This window comes from Phacochoerus africanus, chromosome 2 (assembly GCF_016906955.1).
Source record: "Phacochoerus africanus isolate WHEZ1 chromosome 2, ROS_Pafr_v1, whole genome shotgun sequence".
In the NCBI taxonomy this organism is placed as follows: Eukaryota; Metazoa; Chordata; class Mammalia; order Artiodactyla; family Suidae; genus Phacochoerus; species Phacochoerus africanus.
This window is the reverse complement of record NC_062545.1, coordinates 86,059,103-86,078,150: the sequence shown is the minus strand read 5'-3', so window position 1 is coordinate 86,078,150 and position 19,048 is coordinate 86,059,103. Positions and strand designations below refer to the sequence as shown.

At 40.0% G+C, this 19,048-nt stretch overlaps 1 protein-coding gene across 1 annotated transcript in view; it reads left to right on the top strand.

Moving 5' to 3' along the window:
• The first annotated feature begins 560 nt into the window (after positions 1–560).
• The window catches only part of TTK (TTK protein kinase), a 47,246-nt gene continuing 28,758 nt past the window's right edge, over positions 561–19,048 (top strand). The window contains 12 exon segments of the mRNA XM_047763372.1: positions 561–1,051; positions 2,232–2,372; positions 5,210–5,432; positions 5,787–5,893; positions 7,841–7,936; positions 7,939–7,983; positions 9,121–9,235; positions 9,363–9,435; positions 9,530–9,624; positions 11,129–11,216; positions 12,725–12,845; positions 18,726–18,874. Of these exon segments, the coding sequence (XP_047619328.1) occupies positions 859–1,051; positions 2,232–2,372; positions 5,210–5,432; positions 5,787–5,893; positions 7,841–7,936; positions 7,939–7,983; positions 9,121–9,235; positions 9,363–9,435; positions 9,530–9,624; positions 11,129–11,216; positions 12,725–12,845; positions 18,726–18,874 (1,446 nt within the window). The 5' untranslated portion in view covers positions 561–858.

Below are 19,048 nucleotides of genomic sequence, written 5' to 3'. Positions count from 1 at the left end.
TGGTGGAATAGTAAATTCCTCCAACTAAAAATCAGTGTTAGACCCAACGATGCAAATGCACTGACTAGCCAACCAAGTCTAGCAAATCATTTGGCTCTGCTGAAGTGAAAATACAGAGCCAAAAGGTAAGGAAAGATATATGAGGTGAGGTAGGGTTTTCAGGCCGGCTGGTGGCTAGTCAGAGCTGGGAATGCAGGGTTCAAAGGCCAGCCTTGTCTTTAACAAGTGACAGCTGCAGTTAGTTTCCTACAGAAACCAAAACCAACCACCGCGTCCTACCATCAAGCAAATGTCATCATGCTGGTACAACAAGCATCCCCTTTCACAGATGCAGAGAAAGCACTGCCTTAGACCACAAAGCCACTTAACAAGCAGAGCCTCGCCCTTGCCTAGCTTAAAAGGGAGGTGACCTTTCCCTGAGGGCCCTTGAGCTATAAAGTGGGACAGGTTTGGAGGAGGGGAAGCTGATAGGTGAGCTCTGGTAGAGCAATCTTGATGCGCCTGAGTTCTGCGCAGAATTCTAACAAAGGGGAGGGCCTTGGCTGGAAGACAAAGCAAAGAATCACTTAAGGGTAGTGCAAGGGCACAAGTGAAAGCTCAAGGACAAAAAGCACTGGGAGTCTTGAGCTGGCGGCAAGGCTGAAGGCACTGTGAACGATGCTTCCTTGCCACAACCTCCCTAAGCCGGGCAGTGAGGATCCTGAAGGACATAGGAGTGAGGTGGCGGTGGCGGGGAAAGGCCCACTCACAAGTTATCTGTTAGGTGCTGATGCTGGGAGCAGCGGCGGCGCTCTTATTTCCTCTCAATGGGTATATCTGCCCGGGAGCCATACTTCTGGGGCTCCCGGGCCCGGCTAAATGGGAAGGTGCAGGAGAGCCGACCTACTGGCGCACAGGGAACGCCCGCCGATACTCAGCACCCGGGTGCAGGACCCCGGCGCTGCAAGGGTGGAATCAGAGCGGAAGACTCACGGGGTGGTGCCCGCGCACTCGAGCCAATCGCGGAAGACGCTTCCACGTGACTGGGACTGGCCAGTAGGCGGCTGCGGAGGTAGCGGCGGGGAAATTCAAATGTGTTTGCGGAGAGGGAAGGGGATTCCATCTTTTCTTCCAAACTCCGCTTCCCGGCGGAGAGTCCTACCTCGCCAGGGCCGGGAGGGACGGCGGCGGCTGCTGTGTGGGCTTTTAGCCGCGCCGCGCGGGTCGGTGAGCGGTGGGAGCGAGGTGGGAAGGGCTGAGAGCCTAGCAGAGGACGCGGGGTGCGGCTCAACGCGCTGGGCTGGGGGGGAGGAGCGGGCTGTACCGGAGATTTCAGAGAACCCAGAAGCGAGAGGTGGGTGTGGACTTGGCTGGGAAGAGGGCCTTGCAGGGCATCTGGGGAGACTCCCTCTTGTCTGGGGTTTTAGCACTGGGAGAGAAGGAGGTGGTGGCCATGGTTCTGACAGTTACCTTTCGAACCTGACTTCACCTTGTCGCCCCTTTTCATTGTTATACTTGAGACCAAGGGCGACGTTGATATTTGAGAATCACAGAGAGTGACAGGAAGAAAAGCTGGGACACTTTGTTGACCAAACATCAACACCCTGCAGACCTGCAAGTGCTCAGTACTAGATTCTTGGTTATTAGAATGATTAAGATAGCAAATAATGTTTCTGCCAAATATGTGCAAAAAGAAGCTTGCTGCTATCCCATTTATCAATATAAAGGGCTGTGATGTTGTATGTATTCTGCCTTGAAAGCACTTGCAATATACATGTTTACTGACATAAGCAGGTTAATAAAAGAGTGGTTATATTACCAAAAAGATTTTTTTATGCCTGTACGTAACTACCAGAATCCAAGCAAATATACCATTACATTTTTTAAAAACCACTGAATTTGCAGATGGCCCTGAGAAAATAATACTGGAGAAAGAGTGAAAGGAAAACGTACAAGAAAAATGGAAATTTTGAAAGGGAGCAGCAGCTTTTGAATTGTGCAATGCCTTTATAGAAGTAATGTTGGGAATAAAAGGTTGTACTTACCTGTTGGAAACCTTGCTGGACAGAGTACAAAGACATGCTCTTGTTTTTGTGCACATAGTTTCATGAATACCACCCTAATAACATCCATGTTGAGATGTGTTCATATAGCTAATGCTTTTATCTCCTGGGTTCTAAAAGGCTACTTGCAACATCTTTTTTCTTTAATGCTATTTAAAAAAGGAATTATAATTGTTTTTTTTTCCTTAGCAATGGAGGCTGAGGATTTAGGTGGCAGAGAATTGACAATTGATTCCATAATGAACAAAGTGAGAGATATAAAAAATAAATTTAAAAATGAAGACCTAACTGATGAGCTAAGCTTGAATAAAGTCTCTGCTGATACTACAGGTAAGTTCCCTTTTTTGAGTGCTCTTGGAGATAAAGGAAGGAAATGTTAACTACTGGGTGTTCACATAATGTAATTTTCTCAGTGATTGATGCTTACCAATTAGGGCACAAACATTTTATGTTTTAACCTTTTGTGTGGAAATATTTCCACAATTTCCTGCTTTCTTAAAAAGAAACCTAACAATTTTTTATTACAGTGTGCTCAGAGGCAGATTTTCTTAACTCTTGCATTACACTGAGTTAATTTCAACTATCATTTCTGCTGAAATGCTTACCATTAACAGGTGTGCCATTTTTCCCATTCCTTTTTTTACTGCAAACTGAGAAAGCCTCACCAGTCTTAATAAAATGACAAATTTAAACACTCAGTGTTTGGTTTGAAGAATCCTCCTGTTACTCCTCTGGCCTTTTTTCCCTGTCCTCCCTTCCTCACTGTTCCAGCTACAGTGGCTTCCCTGCTGTGTCTCCCCTATGCTAGACCAGCTCCTGCCCCAGTGCCTTTGCTCTTGCTCTCTGCCTTGAGCTTTGCTCCCCAGCTATCTGCCCATGTTACCTCGTCCAAGTCTTTGTTCACGTGTCATCGCTGCGAGGCTTTCCCTAACGCACCTAGTTAAAACAGCAGCCTTCTGGCTTGGGTTTGTGCCTCCCGTTTCCCTCCCTGTATTACTTTGCTCATGACACCAATCACCTTCTATCTCATTTATTCATGTGTTCACCGTCTCCTCCACTAGAATGTGAGCTCCATGAGGGTGTGGTTTTTATCTGTTGTGTTGTAGCTGCAGAGCTGAGAGTGGTGCCTGGCAAGTAGTGGGTACTTAAAATATTTATTGAATTATGGAGTAAAAATGTCCAAAGTTTAATGCCCTAGTTTTATGAAAAGTATTAGCTCAGAAGATGAATTCTCCTCCCCCAACCCCGCCCCCACTGAATTCTTTACTATGATTTAGATTGTTGAGGTTTTTTAGTAAAGTGACCTTTGGATAAGTTGTATCTATACTAGCCATTAAATGGATGAGGGATTGAAAAGGAATGGAAGAACTTGTAACTAGTCGTGATGGCAGGTCATACCACTTGAAACAACTTAGAAACTGATCATTTTGATGTTAAGCAAATTCTTAATATGGTGATATTCTATCGCCATACTTTATTTTGTGTATTATTTAAAACAAATTATGTACATACAAAATAAAATGTGTATTTAATTTTTAAAGTATGTGTATTAAAAGTGCTAATAAAGCTTGTACACCAAGGTAAGCAAGTCCTTAATTAAAATCTTCAGCTTGCTCAAAATTGTGAATGCCTAATATATATTGATAATTGGGGAGTTCCCATTGTGGCTCAGCAGAAGTGAATCTCACTAGTATCCATGAGGACACAAGTTCGATCCCTGGCCTTGTTCAGTGGGTTAAGGATCCAGTGTTGCTGTGAGCTGTAGAGTAGGTTGGAGACATGGCTCAGATCTGGCGTTGCTGTGGCTGTGGGGTAGGCCGGCAGCCTCCGGTGCCTCCATATGCCTCCGGTGCAGCCCTAAAAAGACAAAATAAATAAATAAAGGGCTGTAAGATGTTATAATACTGAGGAAGATTAAAACCATGGTTTCTAGATGAGAAGAATTTTGTGTATCCACTATGCTACACTCTAATATACACTTGGCATCAAATGAATACTAACACAATAAAGACAGGATGCTTTAAATTTTGAATGGAGAGAGAATGGAGCTTGAGAAATACATCTGCAAAGACTGTTTTTTAGACACCTTGAAGACTAATTGGATCGGAAAGCAGTGGAAGGTAAAACTGGAAAATGAAGTTAAGATCAGACCAGGTTAAATATAAGAGTTAAGGCAAAGTTATGAATTTGTTATGTTTCTGTAAAAAGTAGAAACAGTAACTGTGAAAAAGCAAATATTTAGCCCTTGTTGAAGGTTACTGATAATTTCTTTGAGAAATCTGAATTTAATAATGTTTAGTAGTGACTAAAATATCCTGAAGGGGACAGTGACATTAATTCATATTCTTAGTTTTAAAAACTGTTGGAGTGCCCTAGGGGCTCAGTTGGGTAAGTATCCAGCATTGTCATTGCAGTGGCTCAGGTCACTGCTGTGGCATGGGTTTGATCCCTGGCCCTTGGCATCTGCATGCTATGGGTGAAGTATATATATATATATCAACAACACCCAAAACTGTTAACATGAAAGAAAGTTAAAAATAAATTACAAGATGAAAATTGTGGAGGAATGTGGGTAACTTGGAAGGAGAAAAAATGAGCACATCAGTTGCTTATCTTTTGTAAACTGGTTTTGTTCGATTGGTTTAAAAGTCAGTTTGAGGAATATGGAGATAATGCTGGATGGATAAGGTTGTAAAGAAGGTTATGTTAGGCTAGGACAATAAGTTTCTAAATTTTTAGTGAATAAGTGATGAATTTTCTTAGAAAGTTGATACTGAGGTGGTGGTTGAGGCTTGGATTTTCTTTAGATTGTTAGGATGCTAAAATAGAATTTTATTGCTACGGTGTACCATTTTCTTAGACTGCGCATATATTTTTTTTAATAAACATTTATTTCTTTTTCTTTCTGTTTTGTAGTAAAACAGACCCTCATTAACTATGTATATGTGTGTGTGTGTGTATAACACATACATATATATAATGTAATATATATGTTATATATGTAAATAAGTTGCTTATATATTTACATGAATTGTTAAATATTTGAAGGGGTTTGTGTATGTTCATGCTGAGAATGTAAAAGATTAACTATAATTTGAAAGAAAAGTGCAATTTGACATTTGTTTTGTGTCCTTCTTCTGTTGTGGTATATTTTGTCTCTTGTTCAGATAACTCGGGAACTGTTAACCAAATGATGATGATGGCAAACAATCCAGAGGACTGGTTGAATTTATTGCTCAAACTAGAGAAAAACAGTGTCCCTTTAAATGATGCCCTTTTAAATAAATTGATTGGCCGTTACAATCAAGCAATTGAAGCACTTCCTCCAGATAAATACGGCCAGAATGAGAGTTTTGCTAGAATTCAAGTGAGATTTGCTGAACTAAAAGCGTAAGTATTAGCATTTTAACTGCATTTGGCTAACTCTGTTACATAACCCATAACTACATCACCAAAGAGTAAAATGAAAACATGTTCAGGATTGCTTATAAGGAAATTACTGTTTTTTCACCAACTCCTTTTGTTTATAATAAAGAAATAATGTAAACCTTTGCTGTACACAAATTTCCGTAAAATTTACATACTCTAGACTCTCCCTAAGAAGATTTTAAAAATTAACTTTAATTTTACATGCAAAAACCCCCTCCAATGTCCTGTGTCTTTTGAAAAATAGAGTGAGGAGTTATCAAACTTAGGCAACTGTGTCCTTTTTCCTAAAATTTGACTCTGAACTCTTTGTTTCAGGATTCAAGAGCCAGATGATGCACGTGACTACTTTCAGATGGCCAGAGCAAACTGCAAGAAGTTTGCTTTTGTGCATATATCTTTTGCACAGTTTGAGCTCTCACAAGGTAATCTGGAAAATGTCAAGTCCAAACTTGAAGTAAGAGATAACTTCCTGCTGTAACTTAGATTTGAATATTAAATCACGAGTATGAAGTAGAAGTATGAGGCCAAAGGCATGAAAGTTGATCAGATGAGAATACGGGGGAAGAAGGTGTACATGTAGAGACTGTTAGCCCTTCCATTTGAAAGGAGTAATCCAGGAAAATTAGATTCAAGAAACACCTAAAGAAAAGTGGCTTCCTTACTGAGTATTTGTGGGATGAAGTATATAAGATATTTAAGCTAGAACTTGGATCTAAGTTCTTCATGTGCTAGAATGTCATAGCACCAAATATAATTGTAGCATTAATTCATAGTTCTCTTTTAATTAAAAAAGTAAACTGCTATAGAAGATTTTATTTCTTGCTCACTTGGTTCTTCATAGTCTGTACTTTGGATGGAACAAGGGCAATCTTAAAACCCTCTTATCTTGCCTTCATTCTACTTTTAAAAATATTCGAGGAGTTCCCGTTGTGGCTCAGTGGTTAACGAATCCGACTAGGAACCGTGAGGTTGCAGGTTTGATCCCTGGCCTTGCTCAGTGGGTTAAGGATCCAGCGTTGCTGTGAGCTGTGGTGTAGGTTGCAGATGCGGCTAGGATCCTGCGTTGCTATGGCTCTGGTGTAGGCTGGCAGCTACAGCTCCGATTCGACCCCTAGCCTGGGAACCTCCATATGCTGCAGGAACGGCCCAAGAAATGGCAAAAAGACAAAAAAAAAAAAAAAATTTCGAGGTATGATAGCTTCAACAGCAACTACAAACTTGATAGCTTTGGAACACAAATTTTGAAAATATCAAATTATTTGTAAAAAAAAAAAAAGAAACAATATTGGTACCACTGTGATATAGTCAAACCTCCAGATCAAAATTGTGACTGTTTTGAACAAGATTGATGAATAGGCTTTTAGGAAATACACAAAATCCCTCAAGTCCTTTGTGCTTTTGTTGTGTATGTAGGTGTGGAAGACATTTCCATAGTTTTTATCAGATTCTCAAAGGAGTCTATGACGTTAGTAATCTTTCTAATTACTAGTTCCTGTCTAGGTTTTTCTCTCTTCTTTGGCTATCCTGAAATGCTCAATACATGAAATACCACTACTCTGAATAAATGTAGATTTAACCACTATCAAATATGTTTATATTCTTAAAATTTATAAACTCCTTTAATCATTCTTATACCTCAAGTGCCAAGCATGGCGCATAACTCAGTGGCTCCCATAGATGCTGATGACGCATTTCATAACAAACATATATACATTTAATATTTATAACTGAAATTCTAGACTAAATGTATTGAGTGAGTTTGCAGCTGAAATAAATTTTTTGGTAATTTATCTATAGTCAGAAAAGTGGTTTTGGTGATCTGTCAGTTATCTTGCATTTTGGGGCAGTGTACCTAAGTCTGGTAGCAAAGATTAATCTTTATTGTTACTTTTTTTTTTTTTCACATGTATCCTTTCGATGGGGCTTCCCTTTAGCAAAAATGTCAGCCTTTCCCTAATGACTGCTACTTTGAGTGATGATTATTACACTGCTTTGTAACAGATTGATGTTCTTGAGACTGTTGCAACATCTAGAGCTCAGTTTACCTTTTGACTAAATTCTCTCAAATTTCTGTTCTAGTTGACCTTTGTTGTCCCCACTTTGTAACTGCTTTGCTAATATTTATTTTACTTCTGAAAATGGACAGTGGGTGCTACAGTAATACATAATTACATCAAGTACATGTTATGAAAGTAAACTGACATGAATTGTTATCAAAATTGAGAAATTGCTTATTTGCTTAGGAATGAAGTCTGTGATAAGTTTTTTTTTGCTCTAGGCTTTTAAATTTTTTCCTAGGTCCTGATGAATTTGTATCTGGGGAGTGAAGTTTGCTGCAATAAAATGACAATTATTTTTCACTTTCTTAGGTAATTTCAAAAAAAGTAAGCAACTTCTTCATAAAGCTGTAGAATGTGGAGCAGTGCCACTAGAAATGCTAGAAATTGCCATTCAGAATTTAAACCTCCAAAAAAGCAGCTACTTTCAGAGGAGGAAAAGAAGAGTTTATTAGGTAAACAAATTAGTGTGTGTTAATACCTTCTTGTGGTATTTTTGTCCTGCCAAAAGGATTCAGGATATATATTTTATAGAAAAATAGCAATTATTTAGAATGAAATAATTATTTAGAATCAACATCTAACACTAAGTTTTAGATGGGAAAGAGGTAAGACTTTTATAAGTAACAAAGTTTTGTTTTAGGGCCGCACCCAAGGCATATGGATGTTTCCATGCTAGGGGTCAAATCGGAGCCACAGTTGCCGGCCTATACCATAGCTCACGGCAACGGCGTATCCTCAATTCACTGAACGAGGCCAGGGATCGAACTTGGATCATGGATACTAGTCCAGTTGGTTACCGCTGAGCCATGACAGGAACTCCTACAGAAGTAAAGGTCTTTACTCTCTTGTTGGAATGTTTTTTTTTTTTTTTTTTACTAACTGGACTCTGGTAATACACTAAAAACAACTTGATATAAAATAGTAAGATCCCACTTTATAGCATAGAGAACTGTATTCAATATTCTGTGATAAGCTGTAATGGAAAAGAATATGAAAAAGAATATATATATGTATACTGTATCACTTTACTATGTACCAGAAACTAGCACAACATTATAGATCAAGTGAACTTCAATCAAAAACAAACAAAAAGGAAGTTCCCATTGTGGCTCAGCGATAATGAACCCTACTAGTATCCACAAGGAAGCAGCTTTGATCCTTGGCCTGCTCAGTGGGTTAAGGATCTGGTGTTGCCGTGACCTGCAGCGTAGGTCACAGATATGTATGGCTCAGATCCCACTTTGCCGTGGCTGTGGCATAGGCTGGCAGCTGTAGCTCCAATTAGACCCCTAGCCTGGAAACTTCCATGCGCTGGGGGTACGGCCCTAAAAAGAAAAAAAAAAGGCTTGATCTAGGCAAGAGAATGACTTTTTGCTTTTAGAAATAGGAGATATGCCTTTACTCTGGGTAAACAGTTTGTAATGATAAAGCAGTTATGCAGTATATCATCATAACATCTTCACGTCTGCATATCTTATTTGGGGACAGATGTTTGCTATGAATTGACTTAGACTATTCTTTACGAGATGACTTTTTTGTGTCTTCCTTATGTCTTTATGAATTTAATTACAATTTCAAAATGTTTGCAGCACCCACAGTATCAAATGTGCAGGAACCATTCTCCAGTACACTTGGGCATTTACAGAATAGGAACATCAGCTGTGATTCTAGGGGACAGACTGCTAAAGCCAGGTTTTTGTATGGGTAAGAAAACTGAATCCAGTCTTTAAATGCTTGTCATATATTTATATTATGTATACATTTGACTATATACTTTCATGTTAAAATAACAATGTTTATTTGAAAATCGTGGGTATTTTCTTCTGTTTAGAGAGAACATACCCCCTCAAGATGCAGAGACAGGCCATCGAAATCCCTTGAAACAAACAAACAAGGGTAAACGGGTAAGTTTATCTTAATCTGCTTTGATTAAAATGGTAGTAGTGAGGTCTGTGTGTATTTTCTAGTTAGTTACTTAATTTTCCAAAACATTTTCAGGCATGTCCATTTGGAAGAGTCCCAGTTAACCTTCTAAGTAGCCCAGATTATCATGAGAAGATGGACGGTCCAGTGGTACCAACTTTTACTAAAAGGTATGTTTGCATTTTAATTTTTTAGTTTGTTTTCAATACTTGAAGGTTGATAGCAGAATGATCTTAAATTCTTCTACTTCATAATAGTGGTTATGATTACATTTTTATTTAGTGTTAAAAGTTACTGAGTCTCTAAATGCTGTCAGAGACAGAGGAATGAGTGGGATATATGACTTTATTTTACTTTTTTCATTCATTAAAAATATTCATTAGGAGTTCCCATTAAGTCTCAGCAAATTAAGAATCTGACTAGTATCCATGAAGATGTGGGTTTGATCCTTGGCCTTGCTTAGTGGGTTAAGGATCCGGCATTGCTACAAGCTGTGGTATAGGTCACAGATGTGGCTCAGATTTTACCCCTAGCCTGGGAATTTGCACATGCCACAGAAGTGGCCCTAAAAATAAAAAAATAAGAAATAAATTCATTTAAGGAACTATTAAAAAATTAGAAAACAGGAAAAATGTTAAGTCAATCTGAAGCTTAAAAGCAAATGGTGCTGGGGTGAAAAAACTCCTGATGTTTGGACATTTCTCACTTATGGTTACCCTCTGGCAAGAGTCTCTAGCCTATATGCTTAAGTCGCTGTAGGGCTGGATGAAGGTCTGGAAACAATTCCTTTTGCAGCTAGTTTGAGGGAAGGGGCAGCTGTCATTGAGAAAGATGAATAATGCACTCATTTGCTTCAGAGCTGAGGGCTTCAAGAAGTGGGGCAGGGTAGGTAGAGATGAAGTATGCTGGAGTTCTCTTGTGGCTCAGCGGGTTAGGGATCCAGTATTGTCACTGCAGCAGCTTGGGTCACTGCCATAGTGTAAGCTTGATCTTTTATGCTGTGGACGTAGCCAAAAAAAAAAAAAACCGTGTATATTGTTCACCTTATCCAATGGGTTTTCCTTCCTTCAGCTGGGTGTGTATGTTCCCTTGAAAGAAGTGAGAAGCTCTCAGCTAAGGGACTTTGTTTTTCCATTCTGTTTTTAACTCTAACCACCATTCACAGCATTATTTGCTAATGGAAGAGGCTCCTAGGTGAAGAATAAAGGAGATTTTCTCCATTTCCAAAAAAATAAAAATAAAAACAAACCAGCCATTTCTTTGGTGCTTGTTTTGATAGCCTGTAAGCTTTGCATGGAGGCCCTTAGAAGAATCTATACCCAAGTTCTTACCCTTAAGCTATTTGCAACCTGAAGTATAGTTTGACCTACATATGCTATTCCCTTATCCTTTTCCACATTCATACCTTAATTCCAACTGTTCCTTGTTACAAAAAAGGGTAGGCAGTCACCCACAACTCATCTCTTACCATTTTTGTCATCGCCCCAGCACCTAGCTTCGTGACATTTATATGTTGAAATCTTACTGTTTTTGAAGATATCTGAACAAGTGACTTTTCCAATGAAAAGGTGTATGTATGTACTGTTACAAAGACAACTTGCAAATGGAAAAATAATACACTGAAAAGATTGATTTCAAATTAAACATGAAAATTGTTTTTTTCCTGGGTAATAGACAGTTCTCTGGATCAGAATGCCGAGATACAGTTGTGCCTGGAACTAAATCAAGTGGAAATGATTCCAGTGAACTGAGAAGTTTAAAGGTATTTCAATTTTTACATCTTTATGTGGAGCAAGGGCTCCTGATCCAGGGTCCATGGAGATTTTCCTGAGGAAGGGGTCCATGGTTTATGTATCTCCAGCAGTGTTCCTGAATCCCCAAGAGGTGGAAAGCGGCCAATGGGGAGTAGCACAGGAGTCCTAAACCATTTCTCACAGATAGAGGTGGTAGCGCAAGGATCAGCCATCTCCTGGGAGAACTCTGAAGTAGCAATTATTGTGCATGTGTTTAAGCGGGTTGGTTGGCTGGGTTTGGAGCAGCTGGGGAGCCATGCCTCTGGCTTTTGTTTCTTGATTTGTTTAGTCATACATCTAGCAGGGCATCTTAGACACAAATGAGGGAGTAGCCTTGTGATGGGGCAGAGGGGAGGGGTTAGGTTATCAGTCCTGTCTCCCTGATGCAGCCGAGCGGCAGCGTGAGCTCCAAAGACAGGAAAGAGCTTCAGTCCCTGGTGCACTGATTTTTAAGGGTTAATCTATTCTTACCGTGTTTGAGTTAAACCCCAGGCATCACCATGTGGGTCTTTTCAATTTTATGTTCTTTGTAATTCCTCTCTCTTCTTTCATACTTTTAAACAATGAGTTTGGAGTTCCCATCGTGGCACAGTGGTTAACGAATCCGACTATGAACCATGAGGTTGTGGGTTCAATCCCTGCCCTTGCTCAGTGGGTTAATGATCCGGCGTTGCCATGAGCTGTGGTGTAGATCGCAGACTCGGCTCGGATCCCGTGTTGCTGTGGCTCTGGCGTAGGCCAGTGACTACAGCTCCAATTAGAGCCCCAGCCTGGGAACCTCCATATGCCACAGAAGTGACAAAAAAATAAAAATAAAAATAAAAATAAAAAAATAATAGTAGAGATACACAACTCTTTCATAAAATAAATGAAGAAACACTTTCCAGCTCATTATATGAGGCCAGAATCACCATGATATCAAAACCTAACAATGATACTACACACACACAGAAAAAAATCCCCTACAAATATAATGTAAAAATATGGTGTGTAAAAAAAACCAAAAAAACAATGAGTTTAACTAATCTACAGCCATCTCAAAGAACAGTGCACAGTTGTATCAAAAGTTTTCTTTCTGGATTTATAATAACTATTGTCTTAGACTTACACAAATCTTAATTTTGACCAATGCTATTATTTACAGAGATAAAATACAATTATAGTAGCAAAATAATGAAGCATGTTTTACGTTGGATTCAAACTTTTTAACCTCTCTTTTTAAATGAATATATTTTATCCTTTGATTAATATGTCAATTGAAAGCAAATTGGCCAAATATATAGTTAAGACTATTCCCATTTAGTCAGTAATTCAAGAAATTATCTTTGCTGGGAGTTTGTGAGAATACATGTAATTATAATAGATAGTTTTCCTAGCAATCTTTTCATGTAGATGAGACTTTAGTATTTTGAGTAAATTAATACTACTTTTGTTTATGAGACTTCATTTTATTTGCTATCTTATTATTTTTATATAGTCTGTTCAAAATATTCGTTCCAAGGAACCTCTGATGACAGATGAGAAGAGTTCTAAAATTATTACTGATTCAATAACTCTGAAGAATAAAAATGAATCAAGTCTTCTAACAAAATTAGAAGGTAAGAGTGACAAAATGCTACTTCTTTCATTAAAACAACCACTTTTTTTTTAACTTGTGAAAGTTCACCAGACCCCTAACAATTGCAGTGTAAGACCATGTCCCTTTATCATGTAATTCAGTTAAATTGTACAGTGTGTGAAAAGTATTAAATTCTATAGCAAAGGGAGTTTATTTGTCTAAAGGTATATAAAAGGAAGCACGGAGGAGAAAATACAGTGGCACTGAGTTATTTTTCTGTCGACTTGACATATACTTTCTGGAAAGGACATAGAAACTGTATTTATGTGACAATTCTCCCTTTCTTTTTTTTTTTTGCCACACATTCCTCTTCCATTGTTGAGTATGAGGGTAAATGGTCTAAGGATGTATGAATGAATGAGACAGGGTTCCTAGGAGGTTGCCATCCAGTGTGGAAGATGTGCTGTAGATAGAATGCTGGGTAGAATGTATTGAGTATCATGAGCACCACATCAATAAAATGTTGTGAGAACTCAGAGGAAGGAGAAATCTCAGCAACTAATTTGGTTTAGGGAAAATAAGGAAATAGTTTGTCGAGGAGAAGACATGTGAAGAACTGTCAGTGATTAAATAGGAAGAAATAGCAGTGATAGAATATTTCAGGTGAAGGGAATAGCCTAAGCAGCAGAAGAAAACATTCTAGGAATAAAAGGTGGCCCAACTATCCTGAAAACTGTCACCCAGGTAGTATAGAAGTGGGAGATGAGACTAGGTAGCCTTTGGGAGTTCCCTGATGGCCTAGTGGTTAAGGACTTGGTGTTGTCACTGCTGTGGCACAGGTTCAATTCCTGCCCTGGGAACTTCGAATTGCCATGGATGTGGCCAAAAAAAATGCTAGGTAGACTTTGAATTTAAGGTTTAAATTTTTTATTTTTTTAGATGTCAAAGTACATCAGAGATTTTTGAACCAGATTATGAATTGGATGATCACTGTCCAAATAAGGTTGCCGTATTCATTGTGTGCTTTTTTTTCTTTTAATTGGACTGAGGAGGAGCACTGGTACTAGTTTGGTTTTAGCCCTGAAAGTACCATGTCTCAGGAAAGCCCTCAGTCCCCAAAAACTGGGATGCTGTTACTTTGACTGGAAATAGCATCATCCCTCAGTATCCACCTGGATGTTTTCCAGGATCCCCCTAGGCTGCTAAAATCCTGGGGTGCTCAAATCTTTTATGTAAAATGATGTGGTAGAGTCAGCCTAGTGGAACCTGTGGATACAGAGGACCAACTACAGGTTCCTCTTCCTAGTACTTGGGCGAAATTGTTAGATTTTATATTTTCATAGCATTTATTATAAACTATGATTAAAAAATCATCTTTACCAAAATGCTTGTTTATGGTATTTTCTGACACTTAATTTAATGTTTTTAACTGAATGCTTGTTGAGTACCTACACTCAAGGAGGTAGTGTTTGACCAGAGAACCACCCAAATCACAAGAGTACAGCTCAACAGAATACTATTCTTTTACATGCATTTCTGTCAGTGCACTTAGGTGTCGTGTTGGGTGACATACATTGACTTGTCAATAGTGCCGAACAGTTTTCTGAAGTGCGTTAGACCAACAGTTTGTTGCTCCATATTCCTTGCTCCATATTCTTCCCATTGTTTTGTTGTTGGCTTTTAATATTAGACATTCTGATCCTGCCAAGTGATATCTCATTGTGGTTTTAATTTGTGTTTCTTTGATTTCTGAAGGTGTTGAAGGCCTTTTTGTGTTTACTGGCCATTTAGGTATCCTCTTGTGAAGCACTTGTTTAGGTCTTGCCAATTTTTCTGCTGGGTTTCCTTTCTTTTTCTCATTTCTTTTTTAGAAATTGTTTATATGGTCTAGATACAGATTCTTTGTTGGGGATATGGGTTATAAATAACTTCTCCCATTATGTGGCAAAGACTTGATGAATTTCTTAATTGTCATGCATTTTAGTTTATCAGCCTTTTCCTTTGTGGTGTTTTTCTTTGTCTATAAACTAGTCTTTTCCTACTCCAAATCATAAAGGTATTTCCATGTTTTGGAAGACATCATTTAACTTTTCATATTTAAACTTGAATTTAATATTTGTATATACTTCAGATCAAGTGTCAAAATCCTTTTTCCCCCCTGTGGATGTCCAGCAAATCCAGCAGCATTTATTGAAAAAGCCTTTTTTTCCCTCAGTGAGTTGTAAATTAGATGAGCCTTGGGTACATCTGGATTTAGGTTCTTCTCTGTTCTGTGGTCCTTTGTGTCTCTGTGCTAATAATGTTTTCATTACTGCAATGAGTCTTCCTAACTGTCAGTGTAAAGTTTCCATCCTTCTTTGACTGGGCTATTCTAGCTATTCTAAGCCTTTTGGATTTCCGTATGATATTAGAACCTGCCAGATTCCTTCTTTTCTTTTAAGTGGGATTTTGATAACGATCTAGTGGCATAAATTGACATCTTAACAGATAAGTTTTCTAGTCCATTACCCTGGCATATCTTTTCATTCATTTAAGTAGGCTTTAAAGTATTATTGAAAAGGAGGGGAGGGATCAAGATGGCAGAGGAGTAAGTTGTGGTGTTCACCTTCTCCCACAAACACATCAAAAAAACCATCTTCATGTAGAACAAGTCACACAGAACATCTTCTGAATGCTGGTGGAAGACCTTAGACCTCCAAAAAGGGCAAGAAACCCTCCACATATCTGGATAGAGCAAAAGGGGGAAAAAAAAAAGAGAATGAGAAAAGGAATCAGGATGGAACTAGCACTCTGAGAGGGAGCTGTGAAAGTGGAAAGGAACCCGCACCCTGGGAAGCCACCTAACCGACAGGGGAGACCAGCCAAGGTGGAGGAACCTCAAAGTCTCTGAGAAAGTGCAGCACCTGGACTGAGGAGGGCAAAGCAGAGTGAGAGCCGCACAGACCATCTGCACCACTAACCCAGACACCACAGCCTGAGATGCTCGGGCAGGGCTGGCCCTGAGACTCAGGCTCTAGAGGTCAGTTCTGGGGAGAGGACTAGGGTCGACTGTGTGGAGACAGCCTGAGATGCTAGGGAGCAATGTGCCAAGGGCTGGGGAACAGAGTGCTACAGCCGAGGGAACCCAGGAGGAGGTCTGGGCTCTTGGGAGAAGCAAGGCACTGTTGTTAGGGAGGGCAAGAGGGAGAGGGGGCGGACCGCCATAGAAATCTCTTTCCCTGTACCCGTGCAGACTCTCAGAGGGCTGGGTGCCTCTGGCACAGGCTTCAGGTAGTGAGGGGCCACTTGCATGGGCTGTGGTCAACAAGACACCTCCTGTGTGGGGCTGCAGGTGGCTGGGCACCTCCTATATGGGCTAAGGGCAGCAGGGGGCTAAGCATGATGCAGAGCATCTTGCATGGTATATAAGTGGCAGGGACCAACTAAGGCAGTCATCTCAGACACCAGAGGTGGGTATGGCCTGCCTCCACTAGGGGTCCGTGAACAGGCACCATCTGTGACCCCAATCACTGCAGAGGTCGGCAAAGAAGCACTGCAACCGAGCACCACCCATTGTTGTGCTCACTCCCCTGGGAACACACCCACCCTGCTGCTACCACTGCCAAATGCTTGGGGCAGCACCCACACATGCCTGATCACTGTCACTTCCCAGTGTCCTGCAACTAGGAGAAGCCTGCACCTGCACCACCTTTCTTGACACTGTCAAGGGCCCAGCAACCAGGCACTAGCCCTGCCCATAGCCTCCATCTCCCTGGAAACTCCCAGCACCCTAAAAATAAAAAGTAAGCCCTCACAAAATACCAAGGGGCACTTGCACATATAAACAGCCCTTCAAGACTACTGTAGTTGTTTTCCTTAAACTTACAGAATAAAAAATACAAGCAAATTGAAGACGCTCAGGAACCCATTCCCAGTTAAAAGAACAAGAGAATTCACCTGAAGGAGCAAACAATGAAATAGAACTCTGCGGAGTTCCTGTCATGGTGCATGCAGTGGAAACGAATCTGACTAGGAACCATGAGGTTGTGGGTTCGATCCCTGGCCTTGCTCAGTGGGTTAAGGATCTGGTGTTGCTGTGAGCTGTGGTGTAGGTCATAGACACTGCTCGGATCTAGCATTGCTTGTGGCTGTGGTATAGGCTGGCAGCTGTAGCTCTGATTTGACCCCTAGCCTAGGAACCTCCATGTGCTGTGGGTCCAGCCCTTAAAAAGCAAAAAAAAAAAAAAAAAGAAAAGAAAGAAATATAGACCTCTGCAGCCTAACGGACACCAAGTTCAAAAAGGAGGATAGTGAAAATACTGAAGGAATTAAGGGCAGATATGAATAGTAATGGAGATTACTTTAAAAGGAACTAGAAGACAAGGAGGAACAAGAAAAATTAGAAATCTCACTTGTGGAGATGAAAGCTGAGTTAAAAACACTGGAGCAGAATGAATAATGCAGAGGAATGAATTAGTGACTTGGAAGATAGACTAGGGGGAAATCGCCCAGTCAGGACAGCAGACAGAAAACCAAATGAAAAAACATGAAAGCAATATAAGAGATCTATGGATAATATAAAGCGGGCCAATCTGTGTATAATAGGGATTCCAGGAGAACAAAATAAAAGGGGATTGAAAATATATTTGAAGAAATTTATGTCTGAAAACTTCCAAATCTAAAGGAAACTAATAACAAGATACTGGAAGCACAGAGGGCCCCAAACAAGTTGAACCCAAAACAGGCCCACACCAAGACATATTGGCATTGCCGTGAGCTATGGTGTAGGTCGAAGATGCGTCTCGGATCTGGTGTTGCTATGGCTCTGGCATAGGCCAGCAGCTGTGGCTCCAATTGGACCCCTTGCCTGGGAACCTCCATGTGCCGTGGGTGCGGCCCTCAAAGGACAAAAGACAGAAAAAAAATTTTTTTTTGCATCTATTTTGATAGGGACACAATATTGACATTCATAAAATGATCTATTGAGACTTTGGTCTAGACCCTTAAGCAAGTAAGTTACAGACTGGTTTAAGGTAAAATTTTTGTTAAAAAAAACCACTATAAAAATTAAATTTGGTAAATTAGCTCTCTTTATTTGTAAGACTTTATGACACAGATGTATTTAAATATTTACTTATTTTCTGCCTAAAAACCAGAAGCATTTAAATTCAGAATGGCTTCTGATAAAGCTCTAGGTAACAACCTAGAAAGGTGACTGTTGTAGCTTTGTAAAGTTGACTTGTTAAAAGCCAGTTGTTGGAGTTCTTGTAGTTGCTTAGCAGGTTAAGAACCTAATGTAGTGTCTGAGGATGCAGGTTTGATCCCTGGCCTCACTCAGTGGGTTAAGGATCCCAGCATTGCTGCAGGCTGTGGCATAGATTGCAGATTGCAGTTAGATCCAATGTTTCCGTGGCTGCAGCATAGGCCAGCAGCTGCCAGCACCAATTCAACCCCTAGCTCAGGAACTTCCATATGCCACAGGTGTGGCCCTAAAAATAATAAATAAATAAATAAATAAAGCGAATTGTCCGTGGCTGGCTTAAAAGTTTTCAGTTTCTCGGAGTTCCCGTTGTGGTGCAGCGGAAACAAATCCAACTAGGAAACCATGAGCTTGCGGGTTCAATCCCTGGCCTTGCTCAGTGGGTTAAGGATCCAGTGTTGCTGTGAGCTGTGGTGAAGTTCGCAGACGTGTCTCAGATCTGACATTGCTGTGGCTCTGGTGTAGGCTGGTGGCTACAGCTCCGATTACACCCCTAGCCTGGGAACCTCCATATGCCGCAGGTGCGGTCCTAAAAAAGACAAAAAAAAAGTTTCAGTTTCTCACTGTTTCTAAAGAGCAAATGCTAATACACTTTGTAAAATGCTATATTGTTTGGGCTTAATGTTTTAATTATCAAATATTCTTGCCTTTTAATGATAACAACAACAAATACAATTTCAGAAACTAAAGAACATCAAGAACCAAAGATTCCAGAAAGTAACCAGAAATATTGGCAATCTAAGAACAAGTTGGAAGGTGTAAACCAGAATCCTGATGCATCTTCAAATCAGTGGCAGATTCCAGAGATGATCCAAAAAGTTGATACAGAGGTAACTTCCTTTTCCCCTCTCGTGTAACATTGCCATTTACAGTGTGATGATCATGTGAAATGTTTTCTTTTATTAAATCCTTTTGCGCCATATTTAGTGGAGTAATTTACCCAAATGATTTTTTTTTTTTTTTAATTTACAATCAGTAGCAATCCTAGATTTAGTTTAGTAAGG